We start from the raw sequence: 13,460 nt of genomic DNA, 5'->3' as shown, positions 1-13,460 counted from the left end.
ATTCTACACCTCCATTCCTCCATGTTGAAGCTTTTGATTCAGACACGTCCAGAAATAAAGTGAAAGGAGCAGAAATTCACTCTGTAATGCTGAAATGTTGAAAAATAAGACTCAAGTTAATTTATGTATGGTAAAGAGGGAATACGTGATTCAGAGCTGCTGAGGATAAGATCCTCTCTTTTAGGATCAAGGTGAGTTTAACACGTCTGTATTTCACATGCTTTAGTTAGAAAACACCAATATCTAATGTGCTCCGTATCATTTCCTCTCAAAGCTCCAGAACAGCAAATATGATTGGATGGAAGCGACATTGGTGAAAAAACATAATACAAGGGAACGAGATGGTAACTCTGTCTCCAGTTATGAATTTGAAGTTACTAATTATTATCTAATTTCCACGCGTTATATATATATATATATATATATATATATATATACATTTTTTTATTTATTTTCTAAGGCCACTCTGGGGCTCTATAGAGGCGGAACTCTTCATTAGAGTATTAACTTATATCAAAGTTAAGCCCACAGTACACCCTATCTTCCTGCGCTGCCAGTGAACGACATGGTGAGAGTTAACTTCTGTTAAAAAGTTAGCGGAGGTCCGGAGGTGCGTTAACTTTAACGTCACTATAACATCTGGTTAAACGAAAACCGGGTTTTGAACAACCGGGCTCTGAAAATCACTTGTTTTGCAATTTTTCTGTTCATTTTATTTTTTTAAATCAGAATTATCTGAGCACCAGTGACGTGTGAGCAGATACCCGAAATGCAACGAATGTTTTGCGTGTTCACTAAAAATGGCTGCCGTGTAACCGGGTTGTATTGTTAAGGCTGACGGAAGCAATTCACCGACCTCCGAGGATCTTGAAGAGGTGTGTGGTGACGTCCTGCACTGCAGTGGGGTCACTGCATTGCAGGGCCAAGTTCTGCATGGCCTGTACAGCCTCCTCCATCAGCTGGGCGTTGTTCGCTTTCAGCTGGCCTGAAACACAGAGTTAAATACTACACGTTATGATCCAAAACCTTCTTTGACAGCAGAGCATGTGCTTTTAGAATAAAAGCATAGAGTGAGTGGAAATCTACAATCATATCTCACCACAACTAGGAAAACTTGCTTTCAGTATCTCTCCATCTTTTGAAATGATGCACTCTTTAATTTGAGGTTTTTCATCAATTACGCTGAATCTCAAAGAACCGTACATTTTAGTCCAATTTCTTTATATGATTGATTAATTTAATAGATTCACAATGATCACATTTATCAATAAAATATTATATTACTATAGCAACTGCATGTTTTCTTGTTACACCAAATTCAGTTGTTCTAAATTCCAGGCTGATTCAAAACGCTGTTCCTACACGGCTTATGACTTTCACCGTTAAAATCCATAAATAAATGTGTGAATAACATAAAACATCTGGATATAAATCAATAAATATGGAAATGAATGATTCAAGAGATACATTTTTTCTTCTGCTATTATTTCTAAAAGAAAAATGTAATCCATTTATATTTTCTTATAATTGTCTTTGAATTAGTTCGATTCCGTCTTTTATTTTCAAGTCTTACTTGCGATGGCCTTTCCAATGTCCATGGCGTACTGACTGAGGTCGAGAGTCACAGCTGACAGCAGGTAGGAAACGGCTGAAACCACAAGGAAGATTGTTTTAGACGGCTGCTTCAAGTCAAAAACACTGAACGGCGAGTGTGAAAGCGTCTCACTCTGCATGGCGTTCTCCGGACTGCGGAGCATGGTCTTCTGCAGGGTGGGCAGCAGAAGCTCTTTGAACTCCGAGTGGGACACGTGTCGTAATAAACAGCCACTTTTGTCCAAGATGTACTGCTGGGGCTTTGTTTTGCTCATGAGAACCGATTTCAGGTACAAATCCAATATGGCACTCTAAGAAACAGATGAATGGAGGATGAGTGCACCGAGTCATCCACACAGCTTCACAGGATTGAGGTAGAGGAGCGACGACACACGCAGAAAAAAAAAGTCTCACCTTATGCTTCTCAATTGTGGCTTTGTCTTTCTGAGCGGTGCAGAAGTCTAAACACACACCCAGCAGGGCCAGAGTGGTCGGGCTCTGATCCAGAGTCAGCAGCGTGCTGAAGTACTGATCCACCAGGCCGGGTTTCTGGTTAAACAATACAAACGGTCACAGCTGACACAGTTCATGAGTTACTCACATCAGTATCTCTGTGGATCAGTCCGTCTGCGTTACAACAAAGCCTCAGTCCGACATTTAAATGCCACTCAAAGTGCTTCACTTGTGGTTGGCAAAACCATTAAAATGGATGAAAAGTAAAACGATGTGGAAGCAAAGAACTTATCTCAAATTAATATAATGGAAAGTGAAAAAGAGTGATAAAGAGAGAGAGAGAGAGAAAGAGTGACGAGAGTGAAGCTCTAGTGAAGTGAAAGCTACAATTTTTTTTGATAAATCAAACTTAATAAAATACACTTAAATGTCAGGGAATGAAACACATTCAAACTTTAATAGACCTAAAACAGAAATGTTATTTATATTATTTACATTGTTGTTTTGTTATTGTTATTATTGTTACTGGTGCACAAGCAAATACATGACATCATTTTACACCATTAAAATGGTGCAAACACATTGAATTTAAAGTAAAATATTGGTTAAATTGGTTCTTATCTCAATGTCAAGTAGCCACTGCCAGGATTTAACAGGAGCGCTACTTCTTCATTTAGTTATAAACGACTGTTCAGAATACCTTGGGATAAAATGCCAGAAAGATAAGAGCTTTGTCACTAAAACTACTCTTCACAGGACTTCCTCAGTACGAGTGTCAATCTCAGGCAAGAGTCAAAAACACAGTAATACTGAAGAGCATAGAGCTTAATGCTTGCACAGTTTTGATCACGTCAAAGAGATAAAAATCCAGACAAATCCTGTAGAAAAGGTTTTTAAAAATAATCTGCAGCATGTTGTCCATAATTCAAACAAAAACATCAAGATTTGAATGTGTGCTTTGCAGCTTGCTCGATCAACGCTCACCTCCGCCCAGAGGTGACTGAGACTCTTGAGGCTTGATTTCTGAGCTGTCGTCTTGGCTCCACCGACAACCTCGGCCACTAGAAGGCTCTGAGTCTCCACCTGTCCAGAGAAACAAGAAAACAGACCATGAGGAAATAGCACCACATGTCAACTCCAGTTTTCAGCCAATAAATCAAGTTAAACCTGACTGGACATACGACCCATAAAAACACATCAGACAAAGGTAAAACCTCTTTCACTGACCATTTTCCTCCAGATGGGTCCATCTTTTTTTTCTGGGGTGGAAAACACGACGGGGACTAGAAGGCAGGTCCAGGACAGGCCGATGAAGGCAGCAGAGCCGGTGCATTTACTGCAAATAGAACAGGACGGGCATGAGCAAGATGAAACTGACAAGGAAATATTAGCAGCCGCTTCAGCATTTTTTAACCTATCTTTTAACTATCTAATAGCTGATTTTAACTGCCATTTTTTAATTGGACTTTGATGTTTTCATGTCTTACTTATATTTCATTTCTCTTTTTTAATATACAGTAATGACTTTTGGAAAAGCTTTAATCTGAAAAATGGAAACTTGGGCCCTATTTACACAGCAATGATTTCAAGTGAAAACGCCCACCTTTCATTGTGCTCTGGGTGTCTGTTTACATGAGAACGCTGCTCGGACTCACTAAAAAAACTGCTCCCAAGATGGAACTTTCTGAAAACGCTTGGCTCCGTCATTGTGTAAACGGGCAAAATTGAGATTTTCTACAAAACTCTCGAACTCTGTCTGCATACGGGCAAAAACGAGACTTTTTGAAAATGCTCAGGGTTCGTTGTCATATAAACGGGTGAAAATAAGACTTTCAGGAAACGCTCGGGCTCTGCTGTTGTGTAAATGGGCAAAAATGAGACTTTTTGGAAACGCTTGGGCTTCGTCCAGGGTACAGTGGAGGAAATAATTATTTGATCCCTCACTAATTTTGTTAAGTTTGCTCACTGACATAGTAGTGAAGAGTCTATAATTTTAAAGGTAGGTTCCTTTCAACAATGAGAGACAGAATATCAAAAAGAAAATCCAGAAAACTACATTATATAAAAGATATAAATTTATTTGCATTTCATTAAGTGAAAAAAGTATTTGATCCCCTGGCAACCATTAACAATTCTGGCTCCCACAGACTGGTTAAATACTCCTACTGCTTAGATACACCGATAAAAACTTGTTACCTGCAGCAAAGACACCTGTGTCAATCAGTCACTGTATAAAAGACACCTGTCCATGTAATCAATCAGACTGAAGTTTGCCAACGGTCACCTGAATGATTCAGAGAAGTCTTGGGAGAAAGTTCGGTGGTCAGATGAAACCAAAATCGAGCTCTTTGGCAGCAACTCGACTCGCCTGTTTTGGAGGAAGAAAAATACTGACTATGACCCCAAGAACACCGTCCCCACCGCCAAGCATGGAGGTGGAAACATCGTGCTTTGGGGGTGTTTCTCTGCTCAGGGGACAGGATGACTTCACCGCATTGATGGAAAGATGGACGGATGTACCGTGAAATCCTGAGTGACAACCTTCTTCCCTCTGCCAGGGCACTGAAAATGGGTCATGGATGGGTCTTCCAGCATGACAATGACTCCAAACACACGGCCAAGGCAACAAAGGAGTGGCTCAAGAAGAAGCATATTAAGGTAATTGAGTGGCCGAGCCAGTCTCCGGACCTTAATCCATTAGAAAATCTGTGGAGGGTGCTGAAGCTTCAAGTTGCAAAGCGACAACCTCGAAACCTTCAGGATTTGGAGATGATTTGCAGAGAAGAGTGGACCAAGAGTCCTCTTGATTGTCCACAAACCTGGTAGCAAACAAGGGTTTTGCCACCAAGTACAAAGCCGTGTTTTGCCAGGGGATCAAACACTTTTTTCACTTGATAAAATGCAAGTCTGCTTATGTCTTTTATTTAAAATAATTTCCTGGATTTCTTTTTTTTAATTCTATCTCACACTATGTGTATAAACCAACCATTAAAATGATAGACTGTTTGTTTCTTTGTCAGTGGGCAAACTTACAAAATCAGCAAGGGATCAAATAGTTATTTCCTCCACTGTCGATGGCAGAAGCGGCGATCCTGGAACTAACTTATTTTAATAACAACAATTCAAAGTTGCAGTGATGAATACAGATAAAACATTAAGTAACTCTTGCATACCCGACCTGTCGAACACAGAGTTAAAGTCATGATGCCTAATACTGACATTTCTGAAATAATGTGATGAATTGATCTCTTCTGTATTTCTACAGCGGAAAACCTTCAAACTGAAGTTACACCCAAACTCTGGGTGGGTTACCTGGGCTCTCCACTCTTGCTGATGACTCCGCTGTTGAGCAGGCAGTGAAGGAGGCCGGTGACCAGGATGTCGGGCTGAGAGTCAGCCAGCTGCGCGATGACGGAGAGCAGCTCTCTGCGCGACGCAGCATCCCTGAGAAGCACCAAGCATATGAAGACTGTCAACTAGCACCAGGAGTTGGATTTCATATTCATATTCTTTAAAAGAAAAAACTGAAAGACAATAAAGGTTTGCAGATATATACTAGCCATTAAAGTGGCTCGAGAGTCTTCGCCACACTTTGAGAATTTTTTATTTTTTTTACATTTTGCAGAAAGAAAAATCCAAATCTCATCATGACAAAGCTAATGTGCATTTCCAAGTGAAGTGAAAAACCCACCGATATCTGTGTGGCGTGAGACAGAAGAGTTTGCACAGTCCTTTGACGGCAGGCTCCGGTAACGCTAAAAGAAATGCCAGTAAAAACTTGGTTAGTACTGACAGAAGCAGAAACTTTAAAGTCAATATTATCATGCAAGGGGTTAAACAGTTAATTACCTTTGCCCTTTATACATTGTCTCAGGTCTCCAAATATCTCCTTGCGCTCCTTCACGCTGGCTGTGGTCACGTTTACTGCAAATTTCTTCAAGGTGTCTGAAACCTAATGAGAAGAAGAAATGTCACATTTAGATGTTCATCATTTTAGAGGTGAAAAGGACAACTATAATCTGAAATGATTAGAATATATTGAAAATCAAATGTTTGGTCAGTTATTTACATCCTTATTCCATATTAACTAAAAAGTTTGAAGCATTTTAAAAGCATTAAGAGTGATAACCATGTTGCTCACGTTAAACTACAAGGAAAAATCTAGGACAATGCTCAGGTCTGGTTAAGATTACAGTTTTTGGGAGGCATTTTTGAAGTCGAATTAAAAATGACATAATTCATAAACGTTCTGTTTGTTGAATTTACTTTACACAAAATTGTATTTCTGCTGCTCCTGCACAGCGCTGCCAAAGGGAATCATGTGATCTGCATGTTTGATTTGGCAGAGTTTTACACCGGATGGCCTTCCTGAAGCAACCTGAGCATTTGGCGATTAAAGCCCGTGGTCAGGGACCCAGAGTGTTGACCTGCTGGCAGCGGGGCTCGAATAACAATTTACTAGAAATGTGGGACACATATAAAATGATCAGTCGTTTATTCAACAGACAGTAAATACTGGTCCTGGACCAGAGTGCTACTTGATGATGTTGTTTCCCAAATGGAAGTGTCATGAATAATAGGGCTGCATGATATTAGTTAGGGATGAATTATGTAATGTTTTTGAGTATTACCATTGTAATATGACTTGTAATAGAGGAAACCTCTACAAAGTACATTGTGCCCACGTCTCTGTGCTTAAAGATTTGTACTCCCCAATAACAGCACTCTCTCTTTTTGATCCAATTTTAACTGAATGCAACCGCGCTACACTTGTTTTCATTATTGCCACTTAATAGTGGCAGATCAGTTGTTGAATATTCAAGTCATTTTGCCTGGATATTTGTGCTTCTGACTTCAGACCTGTTGCCACCAGATTGAAATAAGGAAGAGAAAAACAATGCTTCATCAATACAATATAGGGCTGTATGCAGAGCACGGATGCATATGGAAACCATTTATTGCAGGAAGTCTTGTGCCATATGTATATAAGAATGTTGATGCAGAAATAATAAATCTAACATAGTGTGCAGGCCAAGTCAAGATAAGCTCCATCCTGAATACAGCTTTATCCAATCCAGGTTCACAGGTTGCTGGAACTAATCCCAGCTGACCATGGGCAAAAGCATTGCACACCCTGGACAAACCACCAATCCATCACAGGGCAAACAGAGAGACAAACACATTCACACACCTTCAAAAGCCTCTAAGGCTGGTTGAACTGTTTGTGGAGAAAATCCAAACATGTAAAGGCTCCCAGGCCCACTTCAAACCAGAGCTATTCCTATGAAGCGAGAGTGCTAACCACTACAACAATGAGCCACTATATGCAATAAAGTGCATTAAACAGAGAAGGCAACTAAAGACTAAAGACTCTCACAAACTGTGCGATTCTCAGCCGTCTGAGACAAAAGATTGGATCTTGCGAGAATCCGATCACACGATTTGCGGTCACGCCTGAATGTGGTTGGGTTTTGTGCACAGTTTTGAGACGGCAGAGCGATCAGTCAGGAGCCCGCGACCATTAACAGATTGTGTCTGATATTTGAGGAGTTGTAGAGGCGAATCTGAATACGTCATCTTATAACAAACTAATGGAAATGCAGCATGACATGACGCAGTTATCCGCGAGACGCCAGAAAAGCACTAGGTACACGCTCAGACCCACACTGACTGACGAATAGTGAACATGAGCTCCATGTGGGACACCAAAGAAGAATTGCTTATGGACTTGCTGGAATTTGTCTCCAACAGTAAGAATACCGCTAGGGCAGACTTTCTGTCCATGTTTAGCGCTTTAATTGTTTCTGAATGTATGGCGTACGCTTATGACAATTCATTCTTGAGTGGCCACATCGGCACAGATTCTGCTCGTACAGTCTGCAAAAACAATTATTTATGACCATCTTGAACAGTAAACAGTGTGAAGGCTTTCATGATCCCAATGGCTGAGAATGGCGCTGTATGTGGGAGACCTGCTGTTAACATGCGTTTGGGGTAATCAGATCACATGCAGCGAGCCCTGACGCAGACTGCTTACACTTGCTACCCTGCATTTCGGGCTAACCACTAGAGAGCGGATTGTGTTACTACCCCTACATCATTTCCTCTAAATGGCCCGGCGCAGTTATGAGTCATCCAGTTTGTGCTGGACGGTATCCTTTGCCCAGGCCGTTATAAAGCTTCAGTTCCACTGCGGAGTACGTGCCAGACCAGGATGGTACGGTAAGGCAAAGCACACTCATACCCAACTCTGTTGTCCCACCACAAAGAGTACGGTAAAAATGTAAGCAAAAATGTGGGACTGCACCTGAAGGCACCGTGTCTATGCAGACCCCCAGGTACAGACGTCGATGTTCTTTTTCATAGCTTCTTTGGAAAGTTGGAAAGACTGTATTACTCAGACCAGCACTTTCTCTTAAATGAGAACACATGTGAAATAGTTAGCAGCAACGCCACCATGCCAGGGCACATTCGGGACACATGCTGTACACCAGGGATCTGAAGCTCAGATCCCTGGTCGGCCACAGCCCTGCATGTTTTCCACCTCTCTCTGGCTCCACACAGCTGATTGCAATGAGTGGCTAATTATCTGGCTTTATGCTGAATGTGGTGATGAACCATCAGGGCATTCAGGTGTGTTCAAAAAGGGAGCCATGGAAAACATGCAGGGTTGCAGCCCTCCAGGATCTGAGTTTGACACCTCTGGTGAACACACTACAAAAGCCGCTGTTCCACCGCAGTACGAGCCGGAGCGGTGCGGAGTGGGAGGTTACAGTACGGCAAAGCGCACCCAGGACCAACTCTATCGCGCGGTCCCACCACAGAAAGTACGGTAAAAATGTAGGCGGGGTTGAGAACGTCTCGGAGACGTGTCCAGCGAAGAACATGGAAGCGGCCGGCGGCCGTCCAAGTTGTTCTGTGTGACTCAGGTTCAACTTTGTCATTGCAGCGTCCAGCTCCTGTTGAATCTCCTCCTCCTGTTGCTGAGACGAACGTCTGTGTCTCGTTAAAAGACGCCAGGTTGGGTTGCATGCCGACGTTTCAATAAACCAGTTAACAAATCAACCAGTGAGCACAAAGAGGCGTATGTAAACAACAACAGGAGGGTTTACGGCCGATGAAATGTTTAAATATTGTGGGCAAGTCGAGAGTGACGATCGTCACTGACCAATCAGCAGACGGCTGCGTTGCAGCTCCTCCTCAACGGAGGGGCAGTGGAAAATCGTACCCGGTGGTCATGGGTTCTTTCCGGACCATTCACAACTTTTCAGTCGGCCCGTGAGAAAACCCGCCCGACGACGCTCCGGCACAGAAAGTGCGGTGGAACCACACCTAAAGCCTCTGTAGTCTGATGTGTCCCAGACCACCTCGGGAAGTAGTTGGAGTGAAAGCACTTTGGACTGTTCATACTTGGTGGGGACTGCTCCCCATGCCGCGGAGAAATGTCTAGAATAAAAAAACGTTTCTACATTTTTGCACCCACTGTAAAATATAATTGTGAGGTTTGCTCTTTCTTTGCGTGTGCCACTTTTTTTTTGGGGGGGGGGGGGGGGAGATTTGTTCTCTGCTCACACATTTGTGTAGTTTCATTACAAAATCAAGCAACAGCGCCCTCCTGTGACCCGGCATACTAACTACATCGTCGTCTCTCTGTCAGCTGCTGCAGTGTAAACACTTTTTTTTTTTTGCGGATTGGGTGTTGTCACGTGGAACATTGTTGTGTAAACAGGGCCTATAACTCCTCGTGTAAATAATGTTTGTTGTTTTTTTCTGTTAATGTCGTTCATCTATGCTTATACAAGTCACTGCTTAGCCTTGTATATATTAATCTTTATTATTGCCTATTTTCTATTATGTCTTATTGCTATTTTAAGCTATGCTGAAGTTATTTATTCTGTGTGTTCTTTCTTGTGTGGAGCAACACTACATAGAATTTCCCTCTGGGATTAAATAAGGTCTTTTTATTCAATTTTTCCATTTGGTTTCACTGACCCTGCCTTGACCAAAGTGTTTGGAAGCCCCGTGTAGAGGCCTGCTTCACGTTTTAACACCCTGGATGTATAAATTGCTGACCAATTGCTGCTAAATGGGGGTAAAGGCCTAGGATGAGTCCGTTCGGGGGCAGTTTGAAGTGTCTCCGGTGTACTGCGAGCAGACGCCTGGAGCCGGTGTCGGTGTGAGGCGGTGACCGAGCCACACTGAGGCTACACGGAGCACGGAGCTAACCGCCTGCTGCTAAACTACGTCCACGTGTTGTCCGACTACTTCACGACACACGTCCAGGTCATGAAAAGAGACGCCATAACCGCGGCGGATTCCGCCGCCAGGTTAGTTCCGATCAGCTCTCTCGGGGGTGGAGGAGATTTTAAAAAGAAAAGAAGCCACACAAACCTGCGTGTCCGCCGCCATCTTGCCGGTTTTGGTGCAGGAAGTTCTTGTCCCGATCATTTCCGGGTCACGCGAATCTGCTACGTAACCCTTTTGTCTAAATTACTGTTATTTATTTATTTAGTTAGTTAGTTAGTTAGTTAGTTAGTTAGTTAGTTAGTTAGTTATTTTCACACACACACACACACACCATTTTAATAAATAAAAAATCTAATTACAAACCTTTTTTTTTTACAAAGAACTGCTTGGCTTTTTACACTTATGTTGCCTTTCTAGATATATTCTTGAGTCAGTATGTAAACAGAGTTGTAAAACAAAGTGTTTAAGACTTTTCTTTCAGCTTAGGGAAGTTTACTGGCAGATTTGCTTGAGGAGATGAAGTTTGTGTAAATAACAGCATATTATCTGTCCATCTGTCCATTTACATCAGGTTTTGAATGACGTCTATCCTTATGGGTTATGTCAAGCCTGGAGTTAGAAGACTAATGAAAATAAAATCACTTCTCAAACTATTATGCTATAAAATGGATTGTTTGTATATTTATCCCATACAACAGATTTATTAAATTTGAACATTTTTCAATACACTACATACACCTTTCTGTAAACAGGAAATGTCAAAATACTGAAGTGAACTTTGTGAACTGATCACACAATAATCACAACTGCATATTTATCTGGTGACAACATTAGCCACCAGGGGTCACTGTTTATTGTGACATCGGGCAGTCGACCTTTGTGATCGAAACCCCCCACGTCCCCGAAAGCCCACGCGCGCACAAAACGCTACATTTCATTAAATAATCCATCAGTTCTGAAAGCGCCTTCAATGATTTCTTCACCTTCTCCTGATTATCTTATCACGTTGGTTGACCCACCGTTTGAACACAAAGTGTAGTTTAATTCTCCAAAACGTGTTCTACAATATGAGACACTTTAATATTCTGTCTTAGGTCCTATACTTTTCACTTTGTATATGCTTCCTGTAGGGAATATTTAAAAAAAACACTCTATGAACTTCCATTGTTATGCAGATGACACACAAATCAATTTATCTATGAAACCAAACGATAATAACCAACTTTCTAAACTAGAAGCTTGTCTTGAAGACATAAAGCTTGGATGAGCCTGCTTCTGAACTCGGATAAAACTGAAATTATTATATTTGGCCCAAAACATCTGAGAGAGAAATGATCTAAAGATATAATAATACTAGATGGTATTACTTTGACCTCCAGTACCACTGTGAGTTCTTTTTGACCAGGATTTATCCTTCAACTCTCACATTAAACAAATCTGCAGGACTGCCTTTTTTCACCTCCGTAATACTTCCAAAATTAGAAACCTGCTGACTAAGGCCCTGTTTACATGACAATGTTTCATGTGACAACACCTAATCCACTAAATAAAAGGAGTGTGTTTCCACTGCAGCAGCGGACACAGAGACAACGATGTAGTTAGTATGCCGGGCCACTGGAGGGCGATTTTGCTTCATTTTGTAATGAAACTACACAGACGTGTGTGCAGAGAACAATACATTATGAACATGAAGAAAATGGAGAGAACCTGACATCTGCATGGACTGATGACGCATCGGATGCTATCGGGGTGAATCTCAACTATTAAACTACTGATCTGGACGATAAAACTAGAATACGGACTGTGAGTCGTACCACTATGCGGCCGCCATGTGTGTTTACAACTGGATGAGCAGGAGGGAGGGGGAGAGATGCGCATGCGCAGTAACAGGCTCTGTAGCCTCCATCAGTCTCTGCAGGAGGGAATAGCGGCCGTGAAAGAATCTTTCCACCTTGGGAGCCGGATTAAAAACTTTGCAGATACAGTGCCTCCGCACACTGGTACTGTGTAAACGGACCCCCCAAAAGTGAAGAAAGTTTTGCGGATACACTCAAATTCGTTGTCGTGTAAACGGGGCCTCAGAGTGATGCTGAAAAACGAATTCATGCATTTGTTACTTCGAGAGTAACTATTGTAACTCCCTATTATCAGGGTGTCCAAATAACTGCTTAAAAAGTCTTCAACTAATTAAAAATGCTGCAGCGAGGGTCCTGACAAGAACCAACATCAGAGATCATTCCAATACTAACCTCTCTTCATTGGCTCCCTGTTAAATCTAGAATAGAATTTAAAATCCTTCTTTTAACTTATAAAGCTCTTAACAACCAGGCTCCATCATATCTTAAAGAACTGTTTGTTCCATATCTCCCCAGAAGAACACTTGGTTCTCAGAGTGCTGGCTACCTAACCTCCAGTTAGAGGTTCCTAGGTTTTTCTAAAAGTAGAATGGAGGCAGAGCTTTCAGCTTTCAGGCTCCTCTGATGTGGAACCAGATCCCAGTTTCAGTTAAAGAGTCTGACACAGGCTCTACTTTTAAGGCGAGACTCAAGATTTTTCTATCTACTAAAGCTACAGTTAGGGCTGTTTCAAAACACTTTCAAACACACCCTCTCTACCTCTCTCTACCTCCCCTCCCCTAACCAGGGGGTGTTTCCAAGATTTGTACCTCCCCCACAATCTATCTCTCTGTCTATTCTATCCTTTCCTCTCCTCTATCCCCTCACCCTAACCGGTCAGCACAAAGCCTCCACCTCTCAGTCTGGTTTCTACAATGGTTTCTTCCTGTTAGAGGGAGGTTTTCTTTCCACAGTCCCAAATAAATCTGCTGCTCATGTGGATTTGTTGGGTTTTTCTCTTTTTTCTGTTAAAAGCACCTAGAAATGACTGTGTTGTATTTGGTGCTCTATAAATAAAGTTGAAGTAAATTATATGAAAGCTGATCTGACAGGACGAGTCCATCATGCACGACATGTTGTGTGTTGAGTTGACACTCATTTGCGGCCCAATTTCCACAGGTTCTTCTCATTTTGAAGAAGGGAAAAAGTGAATAGTCAGGCTGTCCAACGTTGACCTATACATGCTATATGCTATGTGCTAAATAGACTCATAGCATTCATGTATTGCTTGCGTCTAGAGTATGAATTATGCTTTATGCCATTTAAAATGTC

The 13,460-nt window shown here is 41.8% G+C and overlaps 1 protein-coding gene across 1 annotated transcript in view; it reads right to left on the bottom strand.

The window, feature by feature from the left end:
* gcn1 (GCN1 activator of EIF2AK4) overlaps positions 1-10,482 on the bottom strand; it is a 48,709-nt gene extending 38,227 nt beyond the window's left edge. Inside the window, exons 1-10 of the mRNA XM_080468173.1 lie at positions 10,438-10,482; positions 5,896-5,998; positions 5,738-5,801; positions 5,359-5,490; positions 3,274-3,382; positions 3,031-3,129; positions 2,008-2,142; positions 1,727-1,904; positions 1,574-1,648; positions 857-985 (exon numbers count right to left, since the gene is read on the bottom strand). Coding sequence (XP_080324299.1) covers positions 857-985; positions 1,574-1,648; positions 1,727-1,904; positions 2,008-2,142; positions 3,031-3,129; positions 3,274-3,382; positions 5,359-5,490; positions 5,738-5,801; positions 5,896-5,998; positions 10,438-10,455 — 1,042 coding nt within the window. The 5' untranslated portion in view covers positions 10,456-10,482. The remainder of the gene's footprint in view (positions 1-856; positions 986-1,573; positions 1,649-1,726; positions 1,905-2,007; positions 2,143-3,030; positions 3,130-3,273; positions 3,383-5,358; positions 5,491-5,737; positions 5,802-5,895; positions 5,999-10,437) is intronic.
* Between the last annotated feature and the right edge of the window lie 2,978 nt (positions 10,483-13,460).

The sequence above is a fragment of the Lipophrys pholis genome (genome assembly GCF_963383615.2).
Source record: "Lipophrys pholis genome assembly, chromosome: 7".
In the NCBI taxonomy this organism is placed as follows: domain Eukaryota; kingdom Metazoa; phylum Chordata; class Actinopteri; order Blenniiformes; family Blenniidae; genus Lipophrys; species Lipophrys pholis.
The sequence above is the reverse complement of the archived record's forward strand: the minus strand, read 5'-3'. Positions and strand labels throughout refer to the sequence as shown.